Raw genomic sequence first — 16,769 nt, forward strand, 5'->3', positions numbered from 1 at the left:
CAAGTGTGTAGAGGCTTTTCCTGTAGGGTTTGTTTTACACACTCACCCAGTCAAACACTGGGCAGAACTGTTGACCCCCTGCCTACCCAGGAGCGAAAGTGCAGACGCACAACACGCACTCCCAACCTCCCCACCATGCATCCACCCCATACTGCCCCTAAGCAGACAGGAGGAGAAGGAGGGGTGCAGGAGCTTGGCTCTCTCTGCTGGAGCCCACGCTGCATTATTTCTCTTTACAGCATTTTCAACTCTAATGGCAGACCAGGAGGCGCAACAAGAGGCAGAGGTCTTTGTCTCTCTCTTCCTCTTCCACCAAATGCATGCTATCTTGTCTTGGCCTTTGACCCTCGACTCCATCTTTCATAGCTAAGACTACTGAGAATGGAGTCTCCAGCCACCATCTGTCTCCATTTCCTCATTTCCCATGACTCATCCCACCTGGTCCAATCACTGACCTAAAACAATTTTGTTGTTGTTTTGTTGTTTTTTGTTTTGTTTTGTTTTCCCAAAGCCAGACAGGAGGTTCACAACCTCATCCTCTCTCTTCTCAGAGGTCTTCCCTGGAGCCTCTTACCCTCTAAATGTGGTCTCTCCCCTCCTCATGGCCATCCGTATCAAGTCATCATCTCATGGACTCCTAATCTAATACCAGCCTTCCTGCTCTAGATCCAGACATCTACCTGCCTTCCCTCAAGGTCAGTTCCCCTATAAGCCTGCTCCTCCTTGCTCCTCCTTGCTCCTCCCTCCTCCTTGCTCCTCCTCACTCCTCCTCCCAGAGTGCCAAACTGGGAGTTCATGTTTGTGGATATGCACAGTAGCTGCTGTGTAGGCCAACTGTTAACAGTCCTGCCTGGGGCTTGATTGGGTGGATATGTAAAACCTCACTCTCCACTGCTCCAAGATCAAAAGTCAGGTCAATTATATTTTCTTTTCTTTTTTTTTTTTAAGATTTATTTATTGATTATGTATACAGTGTCCTGCCTGCATGTATGCCTGCAGGCCAGAAGAGGGCACTAGATTTCATTACAGATGGTGGTTGTGAGCCACCATGTGGTTGCTGGGAATTGAACTCAGGACCTCTGGAAGAGCAGTCAGTGTACTTAACCTCTGAGCCATCTCTCCAGTCCAATTATATTTTCAGAAGACAAGTCTCCAGATCTTCCTCCCATCCATAACACCTACAAAATCCCTTCCCTCCTACCCATCCATCTAGCCTCTACATCAGTGGTTCTCAACTGGTGTGGGTCGTGATCCCTTTGGGTTGTATATCAGATATTTACATCATGATTCATGACAGTGGCAAAGTTACAGCTATGAAATAGCAATGAACTAATTTTATGGCTGGGGGTCACCACATGAGGACCTTATATTAAAGGATTGTGGCATTCGGAAGGTTGAAAACCACTGCTCTACACCCAATTATTCTCATTTCTGCCAGATCACTTCAGAGCATCCAGAAGACTGGATCTTCCAGCCTTGTCCAACTCCACCAAAGTTCCACCGTGCCCTGATCCAGTTAATCCTCTGTAAGAAGCAGTTTCATGGTTGCCCATCAGCTTAGAATTAATTAGGAATTCTCTAACCTGTCGTAAAATGTTCCTCATGATCTGGCTTCTCTCTTCCTTTATAGCTAAGACTCCCAGTGATGCTCCATACACAGAGTACCCAAGTTTCTTTCAGTTTGGTGCATTGGTGAAGTACCCACTTCATGCCTTGACCCCCGCCCCCCGAGTGCCTTCACACTCACTGTTTTCCATACCCAAGATTCCCTTGCTGTCTGGGCCTGTCTGCCTCCCACTTCTATTTAAATAGCAGCTTCTCTTCCAGGAAGCTCCCCCTGCCCAATGGGATGGAAGACTCTGTATTTGTCTCACTGTCCATATACTTCGTTTAAAAAATCACTATGTATCTAAGGTTGTTGTTGAATGTTTATCTATTAATATATTTTACATTGTATCCATATTTGCAAAGGACTTCTCCTACTAGGCAGGTTTTACACGGCCACGGATTCCCAATGTTCAGGCTTCCAACCTGAACGGGCACATGACACTAAAGCAAGCGCACATTCTGGAAGGTGATGCCCGTGAGGCTGCAGCTCTGACAAGCCCCCCAGGGTAGCTGTATATAGCTGAGCTTTGGAGGTAGTGAGCAGCATGTGATGGGGGTGGGCAAGGCGATGCTGGGTGATGCCTGCCATGGGGTGGATACTGAAAGGCAGCTAACGGGCTGGATGGAATTAGGATCACATACGTGACCATTCTTTAGCAGCTGAAAATTTCCACCCACTGCCTTCCAAGCCCAGAAAGCCAGTGCATCAGCAACACAGTGAAGCTATATCCTTAGAGTGAGGATGGGGAACACAGATCCATGCCTGCTTGGCCGCCTTCCTTTCCTGCTCCAGAGCACCTAGAGTCCCCATCAAGTGCACTATGAAGACACCAAGATGCTATATAATTAATGTGGCAACACTGATCTCAAATGTTGAGGATTATTCCAGAAAGTGGCATGGCTGATGCTTTGAATAGCAAAGTGACCCAAGCTAGTGAGATGTAAGGAAACCTGGGTTTGTGTGCATTGAGGTATTAAGGGTGGGAACCTGTGGGATCTGAGGGCCACTCAGTCTACATTTGGCAAGCTCACTCTGTATAAAGTGTGTCAAGCCTCCCCAGCTACTTAAAGAAGTTAACTAGATGAAATAAAACCAGAAACGTGTACACTCCCTTCTGAAAGCTCCCATGAGTGCGTCTGAAAGACGAGCACAGTCAAAGTGCGCCTGCCTGTGTCTACACAACACGGCTCACACCTCCGACATCAGACAAGCTGTCGCTGCCTCTTGCCCCAGGCCTGCTTCTTCCTTGGCTCACTCTTAGAGCATCACCGACCCCAGATCTCTTCTCCCAAGGCAGATATTACTTCCGAGAACTCATAAAGTACTGCCTGAGAGAAACTTAGGAAATCTCAAGGTGGAAAGCCAAAACAGGTGTGGAGCTGCACAAAATAGAATTACTCGGGTTTATTGACCAGCTTTCTAAAAGAATGATCTTGGAACAGCATCGTACATGTACACACACACACACACACACACACACACATGCACGCGCATACGCGCGCACACACACATATACATATATACACACATTGGCTAACTCCACTTAACCACAGAGTATGGTTAAAAAAAAAAAAAGTCTTCAAACACATGTCCCAGTGAAATGTGTTTTGTTTTGAAATGATGGGATTTCATTCATTTTAATCGAACTCGTGCAGAAGTTTTGAGAACCAGACACCATTTGGACAGTTTTCTTGTAGTTTCTGTGTGATAGGAGTCTATCGGAGCAAGATTCAGGGATGTGTTTAAACTTTGACCTCATCTAGGATTAGCTCCACATTTCAAGGAGGGGTCTGCTGAGGAGTTCATGGGGAGGAAAGAAGCAAAAGGATGTAGATTTGCAAATCTGGAGAACTAGGATTGGGAAGGCCAGGTTAAAATACTTTACATAGTTATTTTGTTTAAGAACACATACCAGTCTTGCAGAGGACCTGAATTCAGGTCCCTGTACTCACACTGGCCAAGGAATCTAACATCCTCTTCTGGCCTCTGTGGGTACTGCACTCATGTGCACAGACATACACACAGAACACATTCAAACACATAATTTAAAGTAAATCAACTTTTTTTTTAATTTTAAAGAGCACAGTTCAGCGGCATTAAAACATTCACAATGCTATAACGCCCTCATCAGTTCATTTTTAGAACATTTTCATCATTCCAAACAGAAACTCTGCGCACACTGAGTATGAATTCCTACTCTGTTCCTCAGATACCCAAAAACCTTTCATCTGCTCTCTGTCTCTATGGCATATGTGTTATATGAAGTGGAATTCTTCAGAATTTACCCTTCTATAGCTATCTGCTCATTTATTCACTCAGTGTAGTGTTTGTAGAGTTTACCCATACACCAGGATACCACTCTTCTTTCAGGCTGAATAATACTTTATTGTAAGATATACCACAATTTGTTTATCAATTCATCTGTTGATCTGTATTTGTGCTGTTCCCATATTTTAGCAGTTATGAATAATAGTGCATAAGTATCTGTTTGTGTTCAGGATTTCTGTTTCTTTAAGTGTGTGCCTAGAAATAAAACTGCTAATAGCCAATATACACATTATCCTTAATTATCCCTGTTAAGTACTAGAAAAGGCAATGTTCAATCTGACTATAACACTGTGTGTATATGTTTGTGTATATGTCATGTGCATATGTTCTCACATACACATATTTGAACACTCAAATGGAAACCAGAGGTCAACATCAGTAGTCACTCTTCACCTTATGTTTTGAGACAGGGTCTCTTACTGAAGCTGGAGCTCACCATTCTAGGTAGACTGTCTGTATAATGTGCTCCAAGGATCTACCTATCTCCATCTCCACAGTGTTTGGGTTACAGATGGGTACTATCACATCTGGATTTTTTCATGTGTTCTACAGATTTGAACTCAGGTCCTCAGGCTTGGGAGGCAAGCTTCTTACTGACTGGACCACCTCCCCAGCCCCTGTAATATCTTTTCACCAAAATTAAGTCCATATTGTTTATTTCCAAAGAAATAACAACATTGCTTTGTGGATCTGCCTGTTGTAGTGGTGCACACATCTGAAGGAGCCCATGGAAGGAAGATACAAGTTCAGGAGCCAGGCTACACAGTGAGACCCTGTATCAGAAAAAAAAAAAAAAAAAAAAAAAAACAAGGGAGGGGGAGAGAAAAGCTACTACTATTATCTCTAGGAATCAGCTACCCCTGTGAGCACAGGCCCCTCTGATCAACAAGAGCCCAGATACCAAAGGATAAGTTATAGGAGGAAAGTGATTTAACACACACTCTAATGAAGCCATTCAATTACAAACACCCATGGAGTCCCAACAGAGACTCATCAGTCTTGCAGATTCAAAGCCTAAAATAGAAGTCCCCCATCCTCACTATCTATTACAATAAATTAGGAAATTTTCTAGATTATACTCTCCTACTCCCACACCCAGGCTGATTGAGTGAGAATACCTTCAGCCACTGGGCATTAAAAGCTCCCATAGTGACTCTTGTATGCATTTGAGGCTGAGAACCACTGGTTCAGGGCAATGTTTTTCAGTTTCTGAACCAGGAACAGAAGCAGCATCTCCTGGGAATTTGCTATAAGTACAAGGGATTTGGCACAGGGGAGACAACTCTGCTGTGGGATAAAGCTCTTGTACATGGGTTTAATAAAATGCTGATTGGCCAGTAGCCAGGCAGAAAGTATCGGTGGGGCGAGCAGACTAAAAGAATTCTGGGAAGAGAAAGGGCAAATTCAGAAGTCACCAGCCAGACACAGAGGAAGCAAGATGACAAGGCAGAACTGAGAAAAAGTACCAAGCCACGTGGCTAAACATAAATAAAAATTATGGGTTAATTTAAGTGTAAGAGCTAGTCAGTAATAAGCCTGAGCTTATAAATAATATTAAGCCTCTGTGTGATAATTTTATAAAAGGCTTCGGGACCGTGGGCCAGTCAGGACACAGAAAAACTTCCAACTACACAACTCAGTGGGTAAAGTTCTGATCAAGCATGGAGACCTGAATTTAGATTCCCAGGACCCAAGCAAAGAGCCCAGTGAATGGTTCACACCTGTAATCCCAGAATTGGGAAGCAGACACAGGATGATCCCTGGAGCTTGCTGATCCCACAGTCCAGCCAATCAGTGAGCTCCAGTTGAGTAAGAGACCCTATCTCAAAAAATAAGGTGGAGAGCCATAGAATAAGATAACCAATGTCAACCTGTGGTCTGCACATGCAGATGGCTGGGTACACACACCCTTAGACACATAATCACCTACATATACACATGCATATGATTGTATGCACCACAAACACAAATGGGAAAAATAAATGAATGCTGACTTTTTTTATGCCCAGTCCTCTGCAATTACTCAAGTTCTCCAGGGGATTCTGAGACCAACTGTGCAGACCACATGGATCCAAAGAAAGAAGCATCTATTGGACAACAGTATCTTCCCACGCATCCTTCACTAGACAATCCCAGAGAGCACCCCAAGGCAGTAGCCCATCAAGGCACAACCAGAGCATTTGGTCATTTGGGCAATCGTTAATAAATCCACAGGAGGCAGAGCTGTTCTTTCAGGAAGGGACCATGGAGGAATCTTGGAGTGTTCTCTGGTTCGGTCCATTCCTGTCATCTCTAAATGCTTGCTCGAAAGCATAGTCACCACAGCAACCTGAAGGGAGGACTGAAAGCAAATTGTGCACACAATACATGGTCACTGCTGTGGTGGCTATAGGGGGAAGGTGACTGCCCAGGGGACCTTGAGAACCCCAGGAGCCAAGATCAACCTGCCTGCACATAATAGATGTGCTACCACTCTGCCTCACCAGTTCTACAGCTTGTGACTCAGGACTCCTCAAGTGTTTTTAAAGTGTCGATTTTTGTATTCAGAGAAGGCTGGAGACATGGCGGAGCTGTTGAGATTTACAAAGAAATGACTGAAAGCAAGTAGAGTATGCTGATGAAGGAGAGACGGGGTGCTGGCATGGGTTCCCTATTGAAGAGGGAGAGTTTAGCCCTGACTGTAAGAGAGTGGAAGAAAACAAGGCTGTGGGTGACTCTTCCCCAGTGGTAGGAAGTGGGATCAGGGCTGGGAAGGTGTGGTGCCCACCTGTAACTGCACTTCCAGAGCTCCAGAGGCAGAGGCAGGAAGATCAGGACCTCCAGGTCATCCTCCAACCTCCGCTACTGTTGCAGTTTGAATGTGAAATATCCTCCACAGGCTCCTGTGTTTGTACAGTTGGTCCCTAGCTGGTTGAGATATTTTTGGAAGGCTGTGGCACCTTAGGAAATGGAGCTTTGCAGGAAAAAGGGATGCTAGGAGCTAGCCAGTTTTACAGTCCAGATACACTTCCTTTCCTATCTCTGCTTCCTGACTATAGCAAGTGTGGCCAGCTGCCTGTCCCGCCGCCATGCCTTCCAGCCATGATGGGTTGTGTCCCTTCAAAATGTAAGCCAAAATAAACACTACCTCCACTAAGTTGCTTCTTTGTTGGACATTTGCTCACAAAAAAACAAGAAAAGTTATAAACATGGGGAAAGTCCACTAGAGGAATATGAATTAAATTGAGTTGTTCTCTCTGGCTTATCATCCATTCATTCTATATGGATGTCATTCCTCCCTACATGATGGCCGAGGCTGGACAAGGTGTCCACAAACTGTAATCGCCTGCTATTTCTGATACTGACTCCTCTGTCTACCTCACAGGTACCACATCTGTGTGACCGTGCTGATCTACTTCCTGCCCCTGCTGGTGATTGGCTATGCATACACTGTGGTAGGGATCACACTGTGGGCCAGCGAGATCCCCGGAGACTCCTCCAACCGTTACCATGAGCAGGTCTCTGCCAAGCGCAAGGTGAGCAAAGGTCAAGCAGGCATAGCCCACATTGGCACTGATGGTGGGAGAGCAGGGAGTCCCCAGAGGCAGAAGCCATAAGGCATCTCTAGATCTCAGGAACAGGCGAGGAAAGCAGGGTCTTTCTTCATACCCACAAGTACATGTGCACATTCATATACAGTCATACACATGTGCAAACTCTCATATATACACATAATCATGCACATACAAAAGTATTCATCCATACATGCACTTATATACATACACATCAACAATCATATGCATGTACACATCCACATATAGACACTTATACACACACAAACATAAACAGTCATACACATGCACGTATACACACCAAAACCCACTCATATACATACACATACATACCCATATGCACCATACATATATAGGCACTAATCAACATACACACACAAATACTCATACACATGTACACACACACACACCCATGTACATATACACATATTGATGCTCATATATATATATATATAATATATATATACTCACAAACTTTATACACATATACTCATATGTCCACACATATACAATACACTCAATCACATAAATTCATACACATATACATCACATGTGTATTCACTCATATATAGACACATATACTAAAATACACTCATAACATACATACTTATGCACAAATACACATATACTTATATATATATGATATATAATATATACACTCATGTACTTTCATACAATCCTTCATATGCAGATATTCATACACACATTAGCATACACATGTATATGCACATGTATATATACATAAACACAAACACATGAGCTAATATATACATATGCAAACATACACAAACTCATACACATGTATACTATTCATACACACACACATATGCATTTACTTACACATACACAACTCATACACGCACCTATGTACACATACATACAATTCAGACAAATGTACACAACTCACACACAAGCACACATGCATACACAAAGCACTTTTGCCTGGGAATTTATAAACAAGAGAAATTGGTCTTCACAGCTCTAGAGGCCAGGAGTCTGGGACCAAGGCAGAGTCCCTGTCTGGTGAGGCACTTCCTGCTCACGGCAATTGTCTCTGCACTGAGAGCTCTCACAGTAGAAGGGCAAGAGAGCTCCCAGGCCTCTCTTACAAGGGCTTTAATCCTGTCTATAAATCTTTGCTATCAGTGTCTAACTGCTTCCCAAAGGCCCGTGTCCTAATGCTGCCACATGTCACTGGCAGCTGTGATTCAGCATGTGATGGGGCCCGACTTGAACATTCAGGCTTCTGGGTCTCACAGACCCTCCTCAAGCCCTCTTTAAACACTGGACAGGTCCTTACAGGGGCTCTCCAGAGCTCTCCCTCCTTCCCGCTGCTTCAGTCTCCAGACCAAGCACCTTCCCGGATTCTTTTCCTCCCAGCCCAGCCCTCTGCTGCTGTCCCTGGGCCTTCTCTCCTGAATCCCATTCACTTCTGCTCACTATCTCTCCCTTCTCTGTACACTGCCCAGCAGGGTCACATAACAGCACCTCATAGTCCTCGGAAGGGTTCCCGGTCCACTCTCAGGTTATAATTCTATATATCTGGGACGGGTCCAGGAACCTGTAACTCCTAACAAGTCCCTGGTGGCAGTGATGATGGCAGTCCTGGGCCGCACACTGAGAACTGTAACCAGGATCCTTCAGCCTGAATGTCAAAGGTCTCCCAGCTTCCTTAGAAGAGGACATATAAAGACTCCCCCACACACACACTTCCCACCCACACTGTACGGTGACGGGGAGGGGCAGAAGCCACCCCACAGAAGGACGTGCTGATGGACCTACCTGCCTTGCCTTCTTCCCAGGTGGTCAAAATGATGATCGTGGTCGTATGCACCTTCGCCATCTGCTGGCTGCCCTTCCATATCTTCTTCCTCCTGCCCTACATCAACCCAGATCTCTACGTTAAGAAGTTTATCCAGCAGGTCTACCTGGCCATCATGTGGCTGGCCATGAGTTCCACCATGTACAACCCCATCATCTACTGCTGCCTCAATGACAGGTGAGGAGACTCTGTTCACACACCCCAACCACCACCACCATCAGAAGGGAGTGGTAGGTCTACAGCAAACCAACCACACACTCCAAGCCATGCTCACTGGGGCTTTGCAACAATATGAGCCCAGAGTGGGCTGGTTCTCTTGACCAAAGGAAACAAGTTATCTTTAAATTCATGTATGACATTTTTTTCTGTGTGTGTGAAAATTTTTATGAGTAGCTAGCTGTGCCTGCCGGTGGAGGCCAGAGAGGATGTAGGGTACCATGCTCTATCACTCCCCACCTTATCCCCTGGAAACAGAGTCTCTTACTGAACCTAGACCTGGGCTGGCAGCCAGTAAGTCCCAGTGATCTTGCTCTCTCCACACCCCAACACACACACACACACACACACACACACACATATACACACACACACACACATACACACACACAGAGAGAGAGAGAGAGAGAGAGAGAGAGAGAGAGAGAGAGAGAGAGAGAGAGAGAGAGAAATGGGGATATAGGTACTGTACAGATGTAACACAAATTCCTAAATGGTCTTAATAAAAAACCCAGAGCCAGATATTGGGGTAAATGCTGAAAGAACAGAGAGACACAGGAACAAGTCACTGCCACGTCTCACCTTGCCAACTCCATGAATCCTCTGACTGAAATCCTCTGAGTCCTCACCCGAGACGCTCTAGCCAAAAAAGCCTTTAGTTGCTGTCTCCTCGTGCCTTATATACCTTTCTTGCTGGTATTAAAGTCATGTGATTCCCAAGCACTGGGATTAAAGGTGTGTGCCACCACTGCCTGGCTCTGGTTCTCTCCTAGACTGAGTTAATCTCATGTAGCCTATGTGTGACCTTGAGTTCACAGAGATCCAGACAGATCTCTGCCTCCTTTTGGGGGGGCAGGGTTCAAGACAGAATTTATCTGTGTAGCTTTGGAGCCTGTCCTGGAACTCACTCTGTAAATCAGACTGGCCTCAAACTCACAGAGATCCACCTGCAGCTGCTTCCCAAGTGCTGGGATTAAAAGCGTGCACCACCACTGCCTGGCAGATCTCTGCCTCCTGAGTGTGAGGATTAAAGGTGTGTGCCACCCCTGCCTGGCATCTATCTTTAATCTAGTGGCTTGTTCTGTTCTCTGATCTTCAGGCATATTTTATTAGGGTACACAATCTATCACCACATACAGCCACACCTGACTTTTACACGGGTTCTGGGAACTTGGGTCAGGCCCTCACATCTCTGAAGCCAGCCCCCTAACCCGCTGAGCCATCTCCCCAACGTCTAGTCTTCTGATTTTTTAAAAACTGGAGACTAGGTTAGTGGGACTGAGGGCATGCTGTGACTGTTGCACATAGACAAGCCTGAATACTAGATGCTCTTCTCGTCCACCATTCCAGCGGGGTCACTTCCCCAGATTCATCTTGCGTTTCCAGTAACACAGAAAAGGAAAGGAAGTCAGGGCCTCCACGGTCTGGTTCCCGACCTTACATGATCTGACAGGCTCAGGGAGCCTTCTCCCAGCAGAGGTTAACTCAGACAATCCAGAGAAGGGAGACTCCCGGGGACTGGCTGTCGGCAGTAAAGAATTCACTGTGGCAGGCAGAGAGCACCCAGGACAGGCCTCGGACACCAGGCTGTAGTGTAATTGTCACCCAAAGAAGCATCCAACCTCTATTTGCGGAAGGATGCTGAGATGAAGGGGAAATCCCTGTTACCCTCTTCTCTCTCTCTCTCTCACCAGTTGGGAAGGGCCCCCTGTAACAGAGACATTTAGCACTGGAAGTACGTGAATGATATCTTCTTGAACTTGCTCCTGAGGTCTCTATGCATCTCACAGTTCCATTTTCTAAGAGCTTGATGACCTGTCGCCAGTTTTTTTAGGTTAAATCTCCCAGTACATCCTTAAGTAAAGATGTTTCTCTATGTTTAACAAGTGTGGAAACTGAGGCACCCTGATAAAACACCACTGGCAGTCAAGGGTTGAGTCTAGATACATACTTTTGTGAGCTTTGTCTGTTAGTTACCTTTCTATTGCTGAAATAAGACACCATGGCCAAAGTAACTTATAGAAGGGTTTATATAGGCCTATGGTTCCAGAGGAGTGAGAGTCCATCGTGACAAGGAACTGTGGCAGTGGGTAGTAGACATGGTGGCAGGGACAGTGGGGAGCTCACATCTCCAACTGCAAACAGGAAGCAGAGAGAATGAACCTGAAATAGCAGAGGCTTTTGAAATCTCAAAACCAGTGACATGCTTCTTCCAGCAAGGCCACACCTTCTAAGTACCAAACAGTACCACCAACTGGGGACTGAATATTCAAATGCCTGAGACTATGCTTCTTGTTCAAACCTCACCTGGCAAACAGACCACTAGCTACACACAAATACCTACAGTGTGGAATAGTTTTTGTAGCTGTTCAATTAACCCAACACCTTCTAGTCATACATCTGAGGGCACACCCTCATTCTTGGATGTCCCAAAGACAGACCTGATTTCACCTTGACAACTGTCCTTGAGGGGGACTTGTCCTCAACAACTCCTGATGTGAATTAGTTTGAATATGGAATGACATAGAATCAGGCCTGTGTAGGTCCCGTGCTGAGGAGCTGACACCATAGGGTAGAAAGCCCTCTTAAAGCAGGCAGGCCCGTGGCTCACCTCTCCATCCTCCTTCTCCAGGTTCCGTGTGGGCTTCAAGCACGCCTTTCGCTGCTGCCCCTTCATCAGTACCGGTGATTATGAGGGGCTGGAAATGAAATCCACCCGATACCTCCAGACCCAGGGCAGCGTGTACAAGGTCAGCCGCCTGGAGACCACCATCTCCACTGTGGTGGGAGCTCATGAAGAGGAGCCAGAGGAAGGCCCCAAGGCCACCCCCTCATCCCTGGATCTCACCTCCAATGGCTCTTCTCGCAGCAACTCGAAGACCATGACAGAAAGCTCCAGCTTCTACTCTAACATGCTGGCCTAGGCAGAGGGCACATTTCAAGGGTATGGCCACCAGCCCATCCTGTGTCCTGAATCATTTATTCATGAAAGTCTTTAATCTGGAATCCATTGGAAATACCCTAACCCTGGAGCTTTTGGAAAGGGTCACAATAGTTTAAGGAAAACATTCCATGCTGTATTCAATCTGGATTCCTTCCTGTCCTTGTCCACCATCCTCCATGATTGTGACCCAAGGCAGGTCAATGAACTTGTATAAAATGAGAAGGCTGGACTTGATCCCCTACAGTGCATCCCATGATTCCTGAACTGACTTCATCTGCATGCAGGTACTCATTTGGGAAGGTGTGCTGCAGTCGTAAATCCAGCAGACCTACCTGCCTGGAGCTTCTGTCTTTCTTCAGTAAAGTCACGCTCAGCCATGTGCAGACTAGCTCACACCACTCCAGGCTTCCACAAGACAGTGTGAATAAGAGAAGGTGTGACATAAATCCAAACAAAAGCTGTATCCCCCAGCTAAGCGCACATGAATATAAAACACATATCCTCCTTTTTGGGACATCTCAATATTTCAGTTCATGTAAACATCATGGGATGGACAACTGTGTCCTTTTCTGCATTCTGTCCCCAATGCAACCAATTCTGACGGAATATGTCTACAGAGGCCACCTAATGTGTATTCTAACCAAGAGCCAAGAAACCAATGCCAGGCTTGACCTATCTGGGCCTCTTTCCACCATCTTTGTAAAGCAACAGGGCTGAACCAAATACTCTAAGTATCCTTTTGAGTCTCAGTGTTCCATGATTTAATGATGTATATGCTTTGTTTTACCTCTCCCCCCCACCTCTCTCTCTCTCTCTCTCTCTCTCTCTCTCTCTCTCTCTCTCTCACACACACACACACACACACACACACACACACACACACACACGCACACATACACTAATTTTTTTAAAATGGCAGTCTCAGAAATACTAGGATTGGCAACCCCTAGAGATGGGTATATGTAAATATTCTTCTATTGATCTCAAAACCCTGGCCCAAACATTCCTTCTCCAGGAAGATTCTGGTCTTTGATAGAGCAGAGGACTCCATAGGAAAGCTTGGATCTCTCCAGCAAGCTGAGTCCATCTCTGAGAGCAGCATCAGGAAGATGAGTGTGTGAGCTTCCTGGCCTGGCTGCTCCTGTCTTCATGCAGGGATCCTAACTCAGATTCTTCACTTTTTGCTACATACAGTGTAGAGTGAGGAGGCTGCCCTCTGCTACATTCCTGGAAGGAGGAGGATTGCATCTTCTCTTCAGACTCTGAATCTTGCCCTCCTGCTCTACTTTGTTGGTCTCTGTCTATAAGAGGTTGAATGGTCCACCAATCACAAAGGACACTTAGTCTGCCAAGAGCTGGGAACTGAAAGCATCATGTCCTGATAGTTTCAGGGTCTCCAGCAGGTGAGCACACCATTTCTGTCTCCCAGAGACATGCCTTGCCCAGATGTGGCTGGAAGCCAAAGCTTCCTGCAACATTCATGAATGTCCTCCTGGTTCGGATAATTGGATGCACAGAAGCTCCATCCCTCACATCCGAGAGAACAATGCCACCCACCACCAGGGTTTGTAGCTTTTGCCAGCCTTGTTGGCTCTAACCCTATGAGGGAATTAGCATGCCTGGGGGAGGCAATGATTGTATAAAAAAAAAAAGTGGTATAAGCCAGAAAAAAAGAAACAAAGGCATATTCTGCAGCTCATCATGGGAAATGTTTAATAAACTAGGTAAATCCTGCTCAATGACACTCTATGAGTGGAAAATAAATGTAGGGGCAACAAAAGTCAATGCCCAAATTGTTAACTATACTTCCAATAAAGAATCTTTCTACATGTGGATGCAAAGTAACGTGGTTATGAGAAGTACCCAAGAAGCAAGTGTTGAAGACATCCCATCTACAGAAGAGAAGGTTAGGGTAGAGTTGGCAAGGGTCTACGGAGTGCCTGCTCTGAACTTTGCCCTGGGCTGAGGACACACAGCTCCTTCCACCCGCAGGAGCGTCCTGTGCCTGCCATTCCTGATACACCAGTCCTGGGGAAGCCAGGCTGCTCACCAGTTCTGGAGGCACTGAGAAGCAGAATCTCCCCAGGGTTTTAAAGACTGACTTTCAATATGTGGACTTAAGCCAAAGGGTGAGGCTCTCAGAGCCTCTGCAATGGCAGTTCTCTGAGTCAGCCCAGCGGACCTTAAGGACTGAGATGAGCAATTTCATTCCATGTGTGGTAAGAGGGAAGACAAGATGGACCTGGGCTTTATGGATATGGCAAAGCATCCCTTACAGAGGACCAGCGAGCTTCCCACTCCCCCTGCTCCAAAGTCCATTTAATTTGTAGAAATGTCAATTCCTGTGTGTGAGAACACTGTGATTTGTGCTCTGTGCATGGGTCTCTTATTGAAATGTGTCACCCTGTGTTTATCTCCTATGAGTTTCCTTGATGTACCCTCCAGTAGTGATAGACTGGGAGTCACCCTGGGCCATCCTTCCTGTGTTACCTCTAGCCTGTGGGATTCCAGTGCCATTGGCATGCTCCCTCTGTGCCAGTCTCCTCCCACCACCATTCTTGGTCAGAAAGGAGCTCTGAAGTGTACCTCATACTCAATAGAACAGAAGGGTGGGGAAGGGACCCTGTGGAAGGACACCCTTAACCCTTCAGCAGAACGCTAATACAAGGGGTTGAGTGGATCCTAGGAAAGGAGGGGCTCAGGCCTGGGGAAGAGACTGTCCATGGAGAGGGGTCTGTGTTTGGGGCCTGGGATGCTGGAAAGAATCTCTTATGGAAATAAAGTTATGCTTTCAGCCAGCTCATGCCTCTGTCTCTTCTCTAGGGAACAGGAAGGAACACTACTGGGGGGGGGAGGGATGGTGCAGGGGACTCTCACAAACTGTACACCCAGTAGGATGAAACCCAACATCTACTCAACTCTGTGGTGCCATAGGTATGGGCTGGCAAGATCTAGGATGTTTTTCCAGACTGGGAAACAGGAACTTGGGGTGGGATTATGTGGCAATGCCAACGATGTCACCTATAAATAGAGAGGTGTCAGTTCAAGCTGTCCATGGGCAGATGACAAGGTGATCAGATGTACAAGAGATATCCTGGAGGCAAGGTCAAGGCACACCATGTGGGAAGAGAGGGGGTTCCAGCTAAAGGACACAGTGGGAGACGGGAAGGACTTTAGATCACCAATGAATGGAGATAGGGTGTTGGGGTTTGAAAGAGAAGCATCTCCTATAGGCTTGGGTATTTGAACAGTTGGTCCCCAACTGGTTATGCTATTTGGGGAGGTTGTGGAACCTTTGAGAGGTGGAGCCTTACTAACAGATGTATATCACTGGGGAAGGGGCTTTATGGACTCTAACTCTGGAACTGTTAGCTTGAATAAACCATTTGTTCGATATGTTCCATAGGTTGCCTTGATCATGGTGTTTTATCACAACAGAGAAGTAACTAATGCAGAGGGGGAGAAAAACCCAGCGTGTGTAGACACTGCTCAAGGGAAACCAACATCTGCCTTAGCAGAAATGGTCAATCTGGCACCCACCATGTTCAGTGACTGCCTGGGGTCTCCTGGAGAAGGGGGAAGGAGGTGTCCACACTTGAACAATGTGGCAGACCCAGAATGCTGCACCTGGGCTGTGGGGAGGGTGTCGGTTGATGGCACTCGCCGCCTGGTTTTTCTCCAAGCCGATCTGGGCCATGCAGCTGCACAACTGTGAGACAGCTTCAGTCCAGGCCTCTGCGTTTACTAACATGGCAGGAAACCATTGCAGATTGGAAACATCAGTGATGATCACTGTGAGCCCTGGCAACCTGCCTCTCCCGCTGGGCCACTTCCCATGGGCAGTGCCATCCAGAGAGTCATGAGACACTGGACAGACTTGCAGTGGCAGAGAGAAGGAAAGAGGAAAACAGAGACAGCTACCTGATAAGGCATCCGAAATTAACAACAAAGATGCTCCTTTCTAAATTAAGGCATTTTAGAAAACAATCCCTAATCAAGCTTCAAGGAATCCACAGTCTCCTTCAAGATCCCCACATCTCACATGGAAAAGGGTTGCAGGGCTGGGTGGGGCCGGGGAAATCCATCTGAATATCCTCTAAAGCATCATTAACCCTATGCTGTCCAGCAAAAAGAATGTTTCTAGGAGGGGGATGAGAAGCCAGAGGCCTTCCGAACTCAGCAAGAGGTAGATGAGCCCCAGAGGAACCAGCCTAGCTGCCAGGAAACAGCTTTGGAATAAAACCACACTTCCTCTCAGGCACCACACGATTAAAAAGCTTTAGACAAAACCAACAAGTT

The 16,769-nt window shown here is 46.3% G+C and overlaps 1 protein-coding gene across 1 annotated transcript in view; it reads left to right on the forward strand.

The window, feature by feature from the left end:
* The window catches only part of Tacr1 (tachykinin receptor 1), a 175,861-nt gene extending 160,593 nt beyond the window's left edge, over nt 1–15,268 (forward strand). Inside the window, exons 3-5 of the mRNA XM_028871374.2 lie at nt 7,302–7,452; nt 9,291–9,487; nt 12,159–15,268. Coding sequence (XP_028727207.1) covers nt 7,302–7,452; nt 9,291–9,487; nt 12,159–12,450 — 640 coding nt within the window. The 3' untranslated portion in view covers nt 12,451–15,268. The remainder of the gene's footprint in view (nt 1–7,301; nt 7,453–9,290; nt 9,488–12,158) is intronic.
* Nucleotides 15,269–16,769: the final 1,501 nt, after the last annotated feature.

Source organism: Peromyscus leucopus, chromosome 3 (assembly GCF_004664715.2).
Source record: "Peromyscus leucopus breed LL Stock chromosome 3, UCI_PerLeu_2.1, whole genome shotgun sequence".
NCBI lineage: Eukaryota > Metazoa > Chordata > Mammalia > Rodentia > Cricetidae > Peromyscus > Peromyscus leucopus.